Consider the following 14778-nt stretch of genomic DNA (forward strand, 5'->3'; position numbering starts at 1 on the left):
CAACCCAGTGACTTAGTTGCCCTGCGCTAGTGAACACCTTAGGGCTCCGATCCTGCTATGGAACAGGCACAAACAGCCCAAAAGATGGTGCAAGAAGAACTCAAAGTCCCAGAGCCCATAACTCTAAGCGACCGAGAAATTGCCAGCCTCTCAGAAGCACAATTCAAGACACTATTTATCAGGATGCTCACAGAACTGGTTGATTATAGTCACAAATTAGAGGAACATAGTCACAAATTAGAGGAACATATGAAGGCTAAACTAATTGAAATGAAGGGAGATGTCCAGGAAACCAATAGCGATGGAAAGGGAACTGGGACTCAAATCAATGGAATGGACCAGAAGGAAGAACGAAACATCCAACCAGAAAGGAATGAAGAAATGAGAATTCAAACAAATGAGGAGAGGCTTAGGAACCTCCAAGACATCTTTAAATATTCCAACATCCGGATTATAGGGGTACCAGAAGGGGGAAAGAAACAGCCACGAGTGGAAAACTTATTGGAACAAATAATAAAGGAGAACTTCCCCAGTCTGGCAAAGGAAATAGACTTCCAGGAAATCCAGGAAGCTCAGAGAGTGCCAAAGAAGTTGGATCCAAGAAGGAACACACCAAGGCACATCATAATTACATTAGCCAAGACTAAAATGAAGGAGAGAATCCTAGAAGCAGCAAGAGAGAAGGGGACAGTCACCTATAATGGAGTACCCATCAGACTGTCAGCAGATTTCTCAAAAGAGACCTTCCAGGCAAGAAGGGGCTGGAAAGAAGTATTCCAAGTCATGAAATCCAAAGACCTACAGCCAAGATTGCTTTATCCAGCAAAGCTTTCATTTAGAATGGAAGGACAGATAAAGTGCTTCTCAGATAAGGTCAAGTTCAAGGAGTTCATCATCACCAAGCCCTTATTATATGAAATGCTAAAGGGACTTATCTAAGAAAAAGAAGATAAAAATATGAACAGTGAAAGAACAGCAAACATACAGTTATTACCAACCACACCTAAAACAAAAGCAAACCAAGAGGACAGCTAGATCAGGAGTGGAACCATAGAAATGAAGAACACATGGAGGGTTAGCAACAGGGGAGTGGGAGGAGGAGAAGGGGGGAGAAGGTACAGAAAATAGCATAGAGAGTAGGTAGAAAATAGATAGGGGGGAGGGCAAGAATAGTGGGGGAAATATAGAATCTAAAGAACTTGAGACACGTGGTTATAAACTAAGGGGGGAGAATGGTGGGGGAGGGAGTGTGCGGGGGGAAGGGAATGAAGGGGGGAATAGAACAACTGTAATGGTATAATCAATAAAATATATTTTTTAAAAAAAGGAAGAATGTCTATCATTTTACTTTTTACCCAATCCCAGAGGTACCTTTCCCCCACCCCCACCCCGCCCCGCCCCCAGCCCCTTGGCTTCCTCCCGCCTCCCTAATCTGTCACCAACGGATTCCCTGTAACCCTCTCATGCTTCCTCTTTGGATTGTAATGCATAAAACTAGGTGCAACACTGCCGCTTTCCAGAGCATTTTCTCAATCCACTGAGGTTTTGTTCAACAGCGATTGTTGTCCATTTGACTCGAATAAACTCATAAAAATTCTTACAGGTTTGGATGCTTTTCCTTCGACATCCAAGTAAATCACATATACTTAGAAAGCTAGAAAACTGTAAACTAAGAAGGCAACAAATGTAATCACTTTGATCTTCTGGAATATATTTTATTCAGAAAAGGCAACTTCTTCTCCCTGTGGAGTGAAGCGTCACTCAGCTCAGAAACTCCCTGCTCGGGCCAGAGTTCTCCGTGCTGCTGCCGGAGCCCAGGTAGCTCCACTACCTGGGTTACAAGTTCCGACTTCCACGGGAGCTGGCCTGCTTCTGGTCAAAAAGACGCTTTGGCCAGAGCTGTACTTGCGTGTTCATTTTCTGAAGGAACCTCGAGATGAATGCAGGGGCACAGCCCAGGGCCATTGACGACAGTTTCAGTTCCCTCCCTTCTTTGCAAAGAGTGATACTAGAAAGAACTTTAAACACCCTCCAATTACATAAAGTATCTAGCTCTTTTTTCTTCTTTTTTTAGAAACTTATCCAACTACTTTCTGCTCTGCTAATATTTCCGCCCCCAGCAACTTCTTTTTGTTTTTAAATAGTTAAGGCACTGGTTTCATTTTCGAATCAAGGCAACTTGGAAAGGACATACTTGGGAGACTTCCCCCTGCCCACTGTATTCAGCCCATACCCCCCACCACGGACGGCCCCGTAGTTTCTTGTGTGTCCTTCTACTAATTTTTGGTGGACATAGAAGCAAGTGCTGAGGCAGGACAGTGAGAAGCTAGGAAAATTCCTTGGCAAGTGCAATAGGGCAAATGAGATAGAGCTGAACAAAGGCCGAGCAGTTTACAGCCAGACACAGAAGCCACCTCCCTGGAGGTAGCACCTCGGCCTCGGTTGTGCTTCGGCTCCAGGTGCAGGGAAGCAGCAAAACCAGGTGGGCGATTCCAGGACCAGCTGCAGTGATGGATGACCCCTGCCCAGCACTGGCCAATCAGGAGAGACCAAGACTCTAAGACAGCACACCTGGAGAACGAATGAATATCCTGCTGAAACCCTCCCCTGAGGCCTCCCCTGAGATTCCTGCCTGCAAGAGAGAAATGCAAACACTCAAGACAAAAGGCCTCGCTCTCCCCGCTCTCCCGTCCTCACCTCCCTCCAGGCAGCAGCCTGTCTTATTTCTGCCCCCACTTATTCCTCCACTGCCACTTGTCTCCTAGACTCTAAGGATCCCCATGAGATTGCAACCAGGGGAGCAATGGGCAGCAGCAGCTTGTCCCCAGCTAACCCCCTGAATCTGTCCCCAAGGCCCCCTTTTCTTCCACCTTCCAGGGGCCTAAGGCAGCCCTGCCTCGGCTCTCCTGTTGTCTCTTCAATGCTAGGTCCTTCCTGTGTCACTGTCCCCAGCTTTAATAAATGTGCCCCCCTAGCCACCTGGACTCGTGTTGCGAAATCTTTCCTACATGAAGGCAAGAACCCACACAATGCCGGCTGGCCCTAGGCAGACCCCCTCGGGGCCAGGCCCCCGTCCGGTGCCAGTAAAGACACCTGTCACTGTCCCCCACTTGACAGCACCGGTGCCAGCAGATTGTGTGCACTCTTTGTACCTGGCTGCTTCCTGTGTTCCAGAGTCAGTAGGAGAGATCACCCCGCACCTTCTGTTTATCATTGTGTTAATAGCCCTGGATTGCCAGACACTCAGGTTACTTTGCGTCTCTCGCTCTGCATATTGCAACAGGTAACCTCATCTCTGACATCTCAGGAAGGCAGGTCTGTAAGTTAAAGTCCCAGAGTGGGGTTGCTGGGTCAAAAGACAGGTCTACATTTTCAGTTTCAGCACATCTCCATCCAGGCTGCAGGAGAGGAAAGCAGGCTACTCCCTGTGTGGTCCCAAAGGACAAAGTCAGCGCCGTTTGGTATGGCCGGGGCACCATTGCTGAACAGGCCTCTGCCCTTGGTAAATACGGCTGCCATTTGAATCTTCTGAACTCGCCCCCAGGACTGGCAATCACTGGAAGCAGGAACAGAACTCACCTCTCCCTACAGCCACAGGCAGAAGAGAACTTGGGAACGAACTGCAGCCTTGGTTACAAGGCCCCCAACAGCCCAGGGGCCACGCAAGAGCAACCCCCCCCAACCCTTTTTAAATCTGATTGCAATCCAATGAAATCTCCAAGTCCCCACCCCTCAAGGCTGGCACAGCTCCCCACACCACACACCTCTCCTTTCTCAGAGTGAATAGAAACTTCATCGTCTCCACGTCCTTCTTATTGTGAACTCTTTCCCAGCCCGTGTCGCCAGCCACCCTGACGTGGTCCACAGGCCTGGGCCAGTCTGCGATGAGACGGTGAGGACTCCAAGAGGTGTTAGAAAGCTGAGCGCAATCTGCCATTGTGGTGATGTCCAAGTGCATGGTCACTTCTCCAAGTAGTTGGTTTTCATTGATTTTCTCCATCTGTGTTGAATGGAAAGAAAAAATTATTTCTGTCCGTGCGAGAAACGCTCAAACCTGTGGAGAATTTTTATGAGTTTATTTGAACCCACACGACGACAGTTGCTGGGAAGCAATAAACCTCAGCAAGTTGAGAAAATGCTCTGGAAGACGGCAGCGGGGCACCTAGTTTCTCACAATGCAATGCAAAGAGGGGGCAGAAGGGGGTTGCGTGGAACCCACTGGGGACAGATTAGGGAGGCGGGAGGAAGCAGAGCAGGGGTGGGGGCGGCTCTGGGATTGGATGAAAGGTGAAAGGGTAGGCTCGTACTTCTTCACACAGGGGGGTGTGGGCAGTACCTGTCAACAATTAACAGGACGGCAGTAACAAAGAGGGGATCAGCGGGCCCTGCTCTGGTGTCTTTCTGTGCCCAGAAGCACCCAGAAAAAGTGAAGTTACCTGACATTTCAAAGGCGTGTAATCACAGATCCAGAAAGACAACAGACAAGTTCGGCTCAGGCCAAAAATGACTTTTGTCGGGGAAGATTCTAGCCTAGGACATGACTACGTTACAGAAACTACTTTTAGTTAAAAAGTGTGAGTCACCGACCCTTCTAGGCAGTTACCTGAGGTCTCTTACTTTTGTAAGGCCAGCATGCAGGCCTCCCCTGAGCTTGTCGGGGGCTAGTACGCAGCCCCTTCGCATCCACATTTCTACAGCTATGCAAAAGTTCTAAACAACTTTTGTATAAATGTAAGATTTCCTTTCAAATCATTTCAAATTCAGGAACGTTGGTTATCTAAAGCTTTAAAAAAAAGTTTTGGAAAAATAGGACTATTCCTAAACACCAAAAAAAATAAAACAAAATTAACCAAGAAGTAAAAAGCTATTTCAATCATGTACCAGTAATGGGTGGACTAGGAACACATCCCAGTGGGGGAGATCAAAGGCCCACAAACTACGTGGATGCATCACAGGGACGGGGAGAGAGGAGAGCCTGTCCCGGATCAACGAGCAGACGAGCAGACAGACGGTGAGACCCACAAAACACAACAGCAGGTGCTACGTGGGGCACAGCGGTGGGACAGTGGTGGGGAGACCTTCCCTGCAGAAGGGCCTGGCCTCCCAGGCAGAAAGGCAATGTCTCGAGAATGATCCTGTCTGCCCAAAAGTGGGAAGAGGGTGTAAGATGAAAGAGGAATGTGCGGGAAGGAAATGTCAGAAGTCCTACTTAGATTTTATAATCGCATCCTTTGAAATACACATTTTTTTGCAAAGTAAATACTCATTGATCTTTTAGGTATACAGGTTAAACAAATACATGTATTGGGGGTGCAGATGCACTGATTTTCTTTTCTAAAAGGTACGAAATCGGAAGAGTTGAAAGACCACGCACTAGGTGTGAGGAAGGACTGGAGGGCAGGGAGCGGCTGCCTTGCTCCCCGTCGCGCCCCGGGGACCCAGTGCGACCCTGACACACAGCCAGCCAGAGGGGTTCTGTGGGCTCCGATACAGCTTTGGAAATCAGTACCCACCAAAGGCTCAGCTGCTTCTTTCTGCAGGTGTGGTTGCTATGCACTAAGCTTCCCAAGAGAGAAAGGACAAAATACCAATTTTACCCCCTGCCATGAAGCTGTTGTTGAAACGCAATGCTTTGTCCTTTCAGAGTCGAAAGACAAAGTGGAAATCAGCTGGCAGACCAAATTACAGGGGCCGGTTCTTCATCAGCACGTGGGAAGCGTGGGGCGTAGCCAGGTTGTGGGTCCAGGGTTTCTGTCTGAAGTGATGAAAAGTTCGGGAACTAGATGGAGGTGATGGTTGCACAACATGGTGAACATGCTTAACTGCTGTCACCAACGAGTTTGGGTTCTTGTCTCCTGATATAAAAGAATTTAGACCAGGGACACTGATAAAAGCAAAGGCAGGTTTATTGAGGCTCTGCAGAGGGTGAGAGCGCTGAGTAGGGCCTCAGGTTCTGTGCCCTAAATGTGGGGCTGGTGGGGAGGGGAGCATATATTGCTTGGGAACACAGAAGTTGCTGGGGTTAACCAATCAGGGTGTAGGTTAACAGGCTTTTTCCTATTTTGGAAGACTAATGTTGGAGTATATGTCAGTGAAGCAAAGCATTCTGGGATTGGGCAGAACTTACTATGGGATACAGGAAGAAACTTTCCCAACCAGGTACTGAGCTTGTCTGTGTGGCTTGGCTTTAGGTCTGAAAAACACACTTAAAAGAAGTCAGAGTAGTGTCGGGACCATTGTTTTATAGCTGCCTATTGACACTGCCATGGTTAGAGCAGGGCTCAACTCGGTGGGGCAATTTTTCAGAACGTTTTATTCTAGCTGTTTCAATGCCACTAAATCCAACACTTACAAGGGGTAAAATGGCCAATTTTCTGTTATGTATATTTTTCTACAATTACAAAAAACCCCAGCATTTCGAAAGATATAGAAGTGTGCTTCCCATGAGGGGTGTTGTATTAAGTCAGCTTGTGAATTCATCACAACGGACAGGGTGTCCTTGCGGCGTCTCCAGGAGAGCTCCCGTCTGCAATACCACCGAGTGGACTTCTCGGGAAGCAAGCTAATTTCTAATTAGAGAGCTGCTTGAATGTTGACATCTTTAAAAGGATTTTATCAAAATCTTGCTTTGAGATATGTGGGTTTGGTTGTGGGGTTTGTTTGTTTGTTTGTTTGGATCAAAGAAGAGTTGGTTAGTTTTTCTTCTCCTTGTGTAGATATGTATCAGAATTAAGTATTCTGAATTCTTGGGGACTTAGAGTAATCTAGTCAGCTATAATGATGTATCAAAAAAAAAAAAAGAGAGAGAGAGAGAAAGGAAAAGCCAGGTATGTAAAACTAGTATCCCTTAGAAAAATGTATTAGTGGAATAATGTAATTTTTAAACTTTTTTATATATTGAGAGAGAGATGGGAGCATCAGTCTGTTCTTCCCCTTATTGATGCCCACATTGGTTGATTCTCGTGTGTTCCCTGACTGGGGTGGAACCCACAACATTGGTGGGACGACACTCCCACCAACCGAGATACCCGGCCGGGGCTGGAAGAATGGAATTTTTGAAAAAGAATAAACTATCCTTTAGCGGTTATTTTAGAAACTTCCTGCACATTGGTGGTCGCTTTAGGCCTCAGGAGTATGGACTCCGGACCGTGCTGAGTTTCCCCCAGACCCAGCCGCTCTGCCCCAGGACATGCAAGTTATACAGAAGCGAAGAGGACCCTGCCCCGTTTATAAATGTATTAACAGCACACAAACAAAAATGAATCATCAAGAGGGAATCGAAGTTTTTAAATAATAGCTTTACAAGATTGCCTACTCGGCTCTGTCATGTGGACTGTCATCTCCCGTCCCCAGCGATCCCCACCGGGGAGGACCTTGCAGAGGCCACTGGGTGGCCGGCAGCTCCCTGGGACGACTCTGCATTTAAAGCGTGGTCCTCACTTTGAGGCCAGTTCCAAACCCCATGGTTACCTAAATGTGCCAATGTATAATTTGGCAGGAAGAACTGTAACACCTACAGAGGGCACACTGCGTGCCTGTGAGAGGCTCAGAAAAGTTAGGGAACTAGCCCGAGATTGCAGTGAGTGGTGACCCAAAACCCAGGCATGTGCCCTGACTTGGAATGGAACCAGTGACCCTTTGGTTCACAGGCCACTGAGCCACACCAGCAAGGGCAGTTCTTATAAGTTATTTCTAAAAAGGCAAATAGACTAAATTGATCTGTGCCCACAAAGTGGACAGGGGGCAGCTAAATACCAGGAATACCCTCTACTCCCTCCTTGGCTGCATGGTTTTAAGTGGGAATATGCAATAGTCGTTTTTAACACTGGAAACCTATGACTAGCGGGCAGCCTAAGTCTGAAACACTATCCACCAAGCCCTTTACGAGCTGTTAAGAACTTGTAAAGTAAGTGTAGGAGTTAATAAAGCCTTAGAAATCTGGTAGGTAGTTGTAGATTTAATTTGTAACCACTAATAAAAATCCTGTAAATATGCTTCGCTTTTGCAGTGAAGTGGCCCTAACGGTGTGTTTGTAACATACTGCGGGCAAGGGTGGCTACAATGTGTACATCTAGCCATGGCCTAGCCATGAAAAGGCTGGTGTAAGGAAGCAATGTTGGGGTAGAAACACCCTCTCTTTGTGAATGCTCTTTGTGGGGGAAAGGGGATACAGCTATACAACCTCTGATAATGAAATCAGTAAAAGCTTTTCTAACAGAGAGCAAGAAATAATTGAAGGAGCAGTCATTACAAAAGAATTTATTGGGCAAACACATCCATAGATTGAGTCTAAGGATTTGGTTGGAAAGCCACGGGGCCTTCTAAAGCAGCGGAAGCCAAAAGTCACTCATTTCAAGCATTCAAATCAGTGGAAACAGGAGAGGCCAGGAAGGATAGCGCCCCAAGCTGGTCCACACGCAGGGGAGCCCCCCTCGCTCCCTAGCCCCCCTTTCTAACCAGAGCCTGTCATTCTGGTACCTGAGAAGAATGAAATGTTTCCCACTTCTTACAGAAATTCAGCTCCTTCATTACAGATCGTGTCTGTGGACACGTGAACTGCCATGGAATGTTGCTTTTGAGAAACCAGTGAATAGTCAATGAGGGAATATTTATCAACACACAAAGGGAATAAAAATAATAGCCTCTACTAGAGTAACTGCATTTGTAAACCCATCTCCCATCGACTGTGTTTTAGGAAGTACGATGTTTGGGAACCCTTTTCTTCTTCAGAACAGAAGAAGAAGAGTCTCATTAGTAAATAATATGTAAATAAATAATACGTATTTTCAAATCTTGTGAGTCCCATAAATGAAGTCTTCATTGAATGTAAGAGAAGGGGGGTATTTTCTATCATTCTGGATCAACGTAGAAGTTGCTATTTCAAGATGACAACAGTATCCCGTGTTCATAGTACCAAACAGTGCACTTTTACTTTGTAAGAAGTCATTGTTCATTACATTTAATTATTACCAGTGTAGGCTACCAAGAAGTAGTAAGGAATATGCTACCCAGGCGGGTGTCAGTGGGCCTCAGTCAAACGAAGGTGAGAATGACACATCCGTGACCTGGTCTGGGTTTCGGAGAGACCGGCTGCAAACCACATCCCCCAGAAAACTGGAGGAAAGGCATTCCCAACAAAACTGGCAAGAGAATTTTACAGAAGAAACGACTTCTAGGGGAGATAATTAGAGCAGTAGTGAGAATGCACGTCGAATCCATCATGAATATGTTTTTGATTCCACAGTCGTTCTTTAGCACCCAAGAAGCATTTGTTTCACGGCCCCTTACCCCCTGTTGCCCATTCACCAGGTCATCAAGGAGAGTCTCTTTGAAACAAGAATTGCTTTCACGTCAGAATCTTAGACGAAGCTTGGAAGGTGTTGAATTTGTGCTTTTAAAACGTAGTCCAAATCGTGTATGTGCTTGAGGAGCCAGCCCCTCCCCAGAGCTGTTCGCCATCGGAAGGCTAGGAAACGCTGGGGCGGATGCATGAGCCAGGACTGACGTTTTCAGAGCGTCAAGTCCTGCCCATCAAAATAGGCCGTGTGGTCCGCCTCCTCCCAAGAAGACCGCGGGGGGAGATGGGCAGTCTCAGGGGCGGACCTCGAGACTTCCGCTGAGCCGTTGGTCCCTGCATTGCCGTGTTTCTGTGCGTGGGGCCGTGGCTGCGCCGAGTCAAAGCTGCTCGGAGAACTTGGCCGAGCCGCGCCGACGGCATCCACCTGGGCAGGTGAGCCCAGGTACGACGACGCAGACAACGCAGATCTTCTGGCACGAACTTCTGGTCTTCGAGAGACAGAAAGTCCCCATGGGCTCGGGAACAGCCTGTAGGGAGTCCGTTTGGCACAGGAATTGTGCTCAAGTCCAAGTCGTAAAGGAAGGTCCAAAGACGCCGAGTTTTAGGCGTTTAGAAAAAAACTGCCCATTTATTTCACAGCGGCAGAGCGTTCTCCCGGACCCAGCTCTGCGGGCTCTGTTCAGTTGGGCGGGATCGCTGGGTTTGGGCCAATTGTAGGTACGAAAAGGGGAACACTCGGCTACGAAGAAGGAAAGAAAGCTCTTTACCCTCTGAGTGGACTAAAACCTTGGGAGGATTCCGTCCCAGGTGCGAGGAGCTGGCGGGCTGGAGGTCTCGGCTCCCTGGCCTCCGCATGCCCGCGGGATGTGAGCCCGGCGCCCAACACCCAGAACCACAAAAGGAGCCCTGGAGCCGAATTAAGCCTGACCGAGAGTGAAAATCCAGGTCAAGCGAGAAGATCTGAGGACATTTTAAAAGATGTGGACTGCGTGGAATCAGGGGATCGACGCCGCAGGCAGGCGCGCTGCTGGGGGCTTCTCCCGGCCCTCTGGCAGCGCCTCCGGCGGCTGGCTAGAAGGGGCGCATCAGGAGGGGTCAGTCCCCGAGCCTCGGCGCCCCTCCGTGGAGTGGGGAACCTCATGACGACGCCATTCACTCGGCTTCATAGATGAGGGGCGTAGAAAGGGGTCAGGTAGGAGGGACCAAGGAAGGGCGCGAAGGAGCCCCCGGCTGCTGCGACGGCTGTCAGCGGGAAGGAGGCGGCCGGGAAGAGGACGTTGGCCGCGGAGTAGGAGGGAAAAGTCTGGAAGGCCAGTGTGCTGGGGCCTGGGGGCCCCGGGCTGCCCCCGGTGCCGCCGCTACCGCTCGACGCTGCCACCCCGGGAGCCCTGGGCTGGGGCGCGCTGCCCGCCGCCTGCGCGGTGCCGTCTGCGCCCGGGTTCTGCTTCTTCCACTTGGTCCTGCGGTTCTGGAACCAAATTTTCACCTGCGTTTCAGTGAGGCTGAGCGACAGCGCGAGGTTCAGGCGCTCGCACACAGACAGGTAGCGCGTGGTCCGGAACTTGTTCTCCAAGGCCACCAGCTGCTCGTAGGTGAAAGCGGTGCGCGCGCGTCTCGGCTTGGCGCAGCTGGGCTCTGCGCGTCGGCGCCGGGGCCGCGGGGAGCCCGGCGAGCCCGGGGAGCCCGCCAGGCCGCCCGCGCCGCGCTCCCCCGCCGCCAAGGCCGCCGCCGGTGTCTCAGGGGAGAGCGGCGGGCCCGCCTGCAGGCGCGCAGCCCGCTCCGGCCGCAGACGCCTTCCCGCGTGCTCCGTGTCCTCCTCCTCCTCCGCCTCCTCTGCCTCGGAGCCCTCGAGAGGGGACGCTGCTCCCGCGCCTAGGCCCGCAGCATCTAGGGGAGAAGGGGCCAGTGATCAGAAGCCCGGAACCACCCGGCCTGTCCGGGTCCCCAGGCCTTCGTCAAGTCCTCCCCAGAACACACCGCTCTCCTCCCAATCCAGCCCCCAGCGCATCTTAGCAAACCCGACTCGCGACCATACATCTCCGCACGCCCTTCCCGGAGTCAGGGTTTAGGGGTGCAATGCCCCCTTGCCTTTTACTCATCTGTCACCCAGTAAGCGTCCGAGACGTGTATTTTGAATGAGTGACACTCTGCATTAAGAAAAAACAGTGACCTTATTGGACAGCCTTAGCGGGGAGCAGCATCAGTGTGCATTAAGACATCAAGACGTCAGGTGCGTTTAGGGCTGTGTCTCCCCGGTCGCCAGAGCCCGTTTTGGTTTGGGACTCCTAACAATTAAAAAAGAAGTTATTAAGCCCCCTCCCCCTTTAAAGTGAGATCCCCCTTTCCCATCTTCTCTCTCCTGCTGTGTTAATAGAGTTTCAGATTTGTGCGGGACTGGATCGATAGATGTCATCTATTAAAGGTAAGTTTTAATCGAACAATATTAGGATCAGACAGGGAAAGGGGGTTTGAAGTCGGTACCTGCAAGCTGCGGGCAGGAGATATGCAGGCGCCAGTAATAGAATATCGATCATGGGATGGGGAGAGGGGAGCGCGGCCCCTCGGAGAGGCGATCCTAACAATTACCAGGCTGACCGCCCGGGCTCCAGCGCAGCCGCCAGAGGCGCCCGGAGCCCCAGACAATCACCGCCAAACTCGGGGAGGGGAAGCGGGAGGACACTGGGCATCCCGCCCCTCTCGAACCAGCTTCCCTGACCCTTGGCGCCCCTCCAGGGAGCCTCGTGCCCACTCCCCACCCAGCGCAGCCTTGGTGCCTTTGGCCTTTCTTCCTAGACACCAACTTGCCCGGACCCCTCATTAGGTGTCCACCAGAGTTAGGCGTGAGTCAAAAGGGTTTCAAGGAGAAAGAACCAAAAGCCTCCCATCACAGTTCCCCACCCCCGGTGAGCGTGTGGGGCGGCGGGGCCCCTGCAGGTGTCTCCGGGTACAGCAGGGAGCGAGCACTCGGTGGTAGACCTGACCTGGATGCTCACTAAGACCTCCACACCTGCTTAGGCCTCAGCACTCCCATCCATAAAACGGGGGCGATGTTAATGACACACCCTGGCAAGTCCTGAAGTTTTTCTGCCTTTTCTCCCAATCTCTAGCCCAGGTCCTGGCACATGGCGGAAGCAGTAAATGCCTGATACATGAGCGAGCCTGGGGAAGGTGGGCGCTGGACATCAGTTTCCACTGTCCCTGAACCGGAGCTGGGATGCTTACTAGCTTCGCAGGTGCGCAGGGATGGAGCTTTGGTGGCAAATCCCACACCTGGGATCCTGGAGGCCTCTTTTCTGCCTTGATCCAGCTCCAAGACAGGGGCTACACCTTGTCCTGTGGGCCTTCTCCCTTTGGAGAAGACTCCGCTATATGCCACTCCCCGTCCCAGGCTGCCCCCTCACCCCCTCCCAACTCCCTACCCCACGCACAGACACCTCTCCGTGGCACCATCTGAGTCGGGACTTCCCGGGGCCCCGGGCTGCTCGAATCCTTACCAGGGGTCTCCGGTTGGCGGGCCTGGTCCCCCGAGTTGGCGTCCTTCCCCGCTTCGGCCTCTGCCAAACTTTTCTTGGCTTCCCGAGGCGCAGGGCGCAGGGCCGGGAGCGCCCCGCGGGTGAATTTCTGGGGGTCCAGGATGTCCAGGACGGAGAAGGAGATCCTGTGGTGGGAGGGAGCCGCCTTGGCCCCGCCGTCCTGCCATGCCAGCATGCCCGCCGCCCGCAGGCCGGAGGCCAGCGGCGCGGGGTCCGGGATGGCCGCGCTCAGGCTTGCCCTCGTCTGCGGCTCGGCCGTGGCTCTCCAGTCAATAGGAGAGTCGGGGCGGCCAAGTGAAGCTGGGCGGGGGGCGGGAAGGCGGAGCGGGGAGAGAGCAGCGGGGGGCTGCGCGCGGATTGGCACTCGTGCGGCCCGGGCCCCTGCCAGGTGCAGGGCGCGCTCGCAGCAGCCCCTAGACTGCCCCGCGCGGCACCCGGCGGCCAGCCTCGGCAAGGGGAGCCTCGGTGCTCTCGGTGCGCGCGCCCGCTCGGACAGCGCCGCCGGCTCCGCGCGCCTCAACCCAATCCGCAGGGAATACCGGTGTCAGCGAGTCAGAGAGGGAGGGCCGGGCGCTTTCATCCCCGGGACCCCCAACAGACGCACACTACCGAGTTTGCGCCCTTTCCCCAATGCGCCCGCCTTCGCACTGGGGCTGCGGTTCAGGCCAGGACTGGTTACCCCCAGGCAACGCTCCGCACATCTTCTGACGCGCCAGCGAATCATGGACAGTGATGGCCTCGGACCCGGCCACCTCGGATTTAGGCCCTAGTGCCCTCACAGTTCACACAAAGCGCTCGGGCTTTCGTGATCCCGCTTTATTGTCGGGATTCTCAGAGCATCCCTGTGAGGTGGGCGTGGCCTCGCAAGGCTATTATTCCTGTCTTAAAGATGAGGAAATTACCTTTCAAAGATGAGTAGTGAGTTGTCCGGGGCCCCTGTTGGTTGGTGGCAGAGTCTGGATTCGAACTCAGGACTTAGTCTCCTGGACCAGTACCCGCTTCAGTACATGCTGCTGTCTCGGGAGTGGAAGAAGAAAATTCCGCCCTGTGCCAAGGCTTTCCCTCCTGCCCCCACCGCCGGGCTTTGGGAGAGATGTCCTAACCCCCTTCCCCCCCTCCAAGGTGGCCCGCTGCTATGGAGACTTTGGTGGGTGTCAAGCTTAGAGCCAGGTGAGCCAGCTGAGGGTGGCTACCTTGACTGCTGACACACCAAGCACAATCCTCAGTGCCCTTCAGCCTTCTTCAAGGTCACAGATAGTCATTTGCAACGGAAGTTGGGTCTCCGGGAACGAGGTTGTATCTTTGACCTCCATCCCTCCCTTGCCCAGGAAGAAAAAGATTAAAAGATGTTTGCCTGGTTTCAGGTTGAGGTCTGGGGACAGAGAGGACTGAAATGGCCCCATTTGCCCCACCGAGTCCTGTGGCACAGTGGGCATCAGTCCTTGGGAAAGTGTCCGCCAGCCACCCTGGTCCAATATTCCTTTCTCCTCTGTCACTCGGGGAACAGACCGTGAGCACTAGGCGTTTATCTCGTTTATCTGAGGCTTCTCCTAACCACTCTGCCCAGAAGCACCTCTAACGCTCTGTCCTTTCTTCCCCACCCCATGGGGCTTTCAGACAATGGCTTGGCAATTAATATTGTCCAAGCAGGTAGAGTAGGAAGGGGGGAGAAGCCTCATCAAAGTGCTGGGCCTGCGAAGCCCATCTGTTGCTCAAGAGTGGGCCTCACAAGCCAGCTCCTTGTAGCTTTTCTCATTCAAACCTCCCAGCTCCTCCCAGAGGCGGCCACTGGATTCCCTGGGGACTTGAAAGCCCTGCCGAAATTCAAGCCAGCCCCAGTCCTAAAGCGGAAGATGGATTGTGCTTTAAAAGGAAATCAGGAAAGGAAGTGCCCTGCCCAAGCCCACTGGGCCACCTCCCACCAGAGGGAATGCCCACCTGTGAAAA

General features: G+C 52.1%; 1 protein-coding gene across 1 annotated transcript; it reads right to left on the reverse strand.

Moving 5' to 3' along the window:
• Positions 1-10460: 10460 nt before the first annotated feature.
• Positions 10461-13006, reverse strand: NKX1-2 (NK1 homeobox 2). The gene is made up of 2 exons (XM_037051297.1): positions 12793-13006; positions 10461-11185 (listed from the first exon to the last, which is right to left on the reverse strand). Exons 1-2 carry the CDS (start codon positions 13004-13006, stop codon positions 10461-10463), a joined length of 939 nt encoding a protein of 312 aa, XP_036907192.1.
• Positions 13007-14778: the final 1772 nt, after the last annotated feature.

Source organism: Sturnira hondurensis, unplaced genomic scaffold (assembly GCF_014824575.4).
Source record: "Sturnira hondurensis isolate 20B ecotype Veracruz unplaced genomic scaffold, ASM1482457v3 Scaffold0007208, whole genome shotgun sequence".
In the NCBI taxonomy this organism is placed as follows: Eukaryota; Metazoa; Chordata; class Mammalia; order Chiroptera; family Phyllostomidae; genus Sturnira; species Sturnira hondurensis.

Coding starts and splice junctions, on each gene's coding strand:
- NKX1-2 (XM_037051297.1), bottom strand. CDS start 13,006: ATGCTGGCATGGCAGGACGGCGGGGCCAAGGCGGCTCCCTCCCACCAC. Junction 11,186..12,792: donor CCGCCAACCGGAGACCCCTG/GTAAGGATTCGA, acceptor CTTCTCCCCTAG/ATGCTGCGGGCCTAGGCGCG.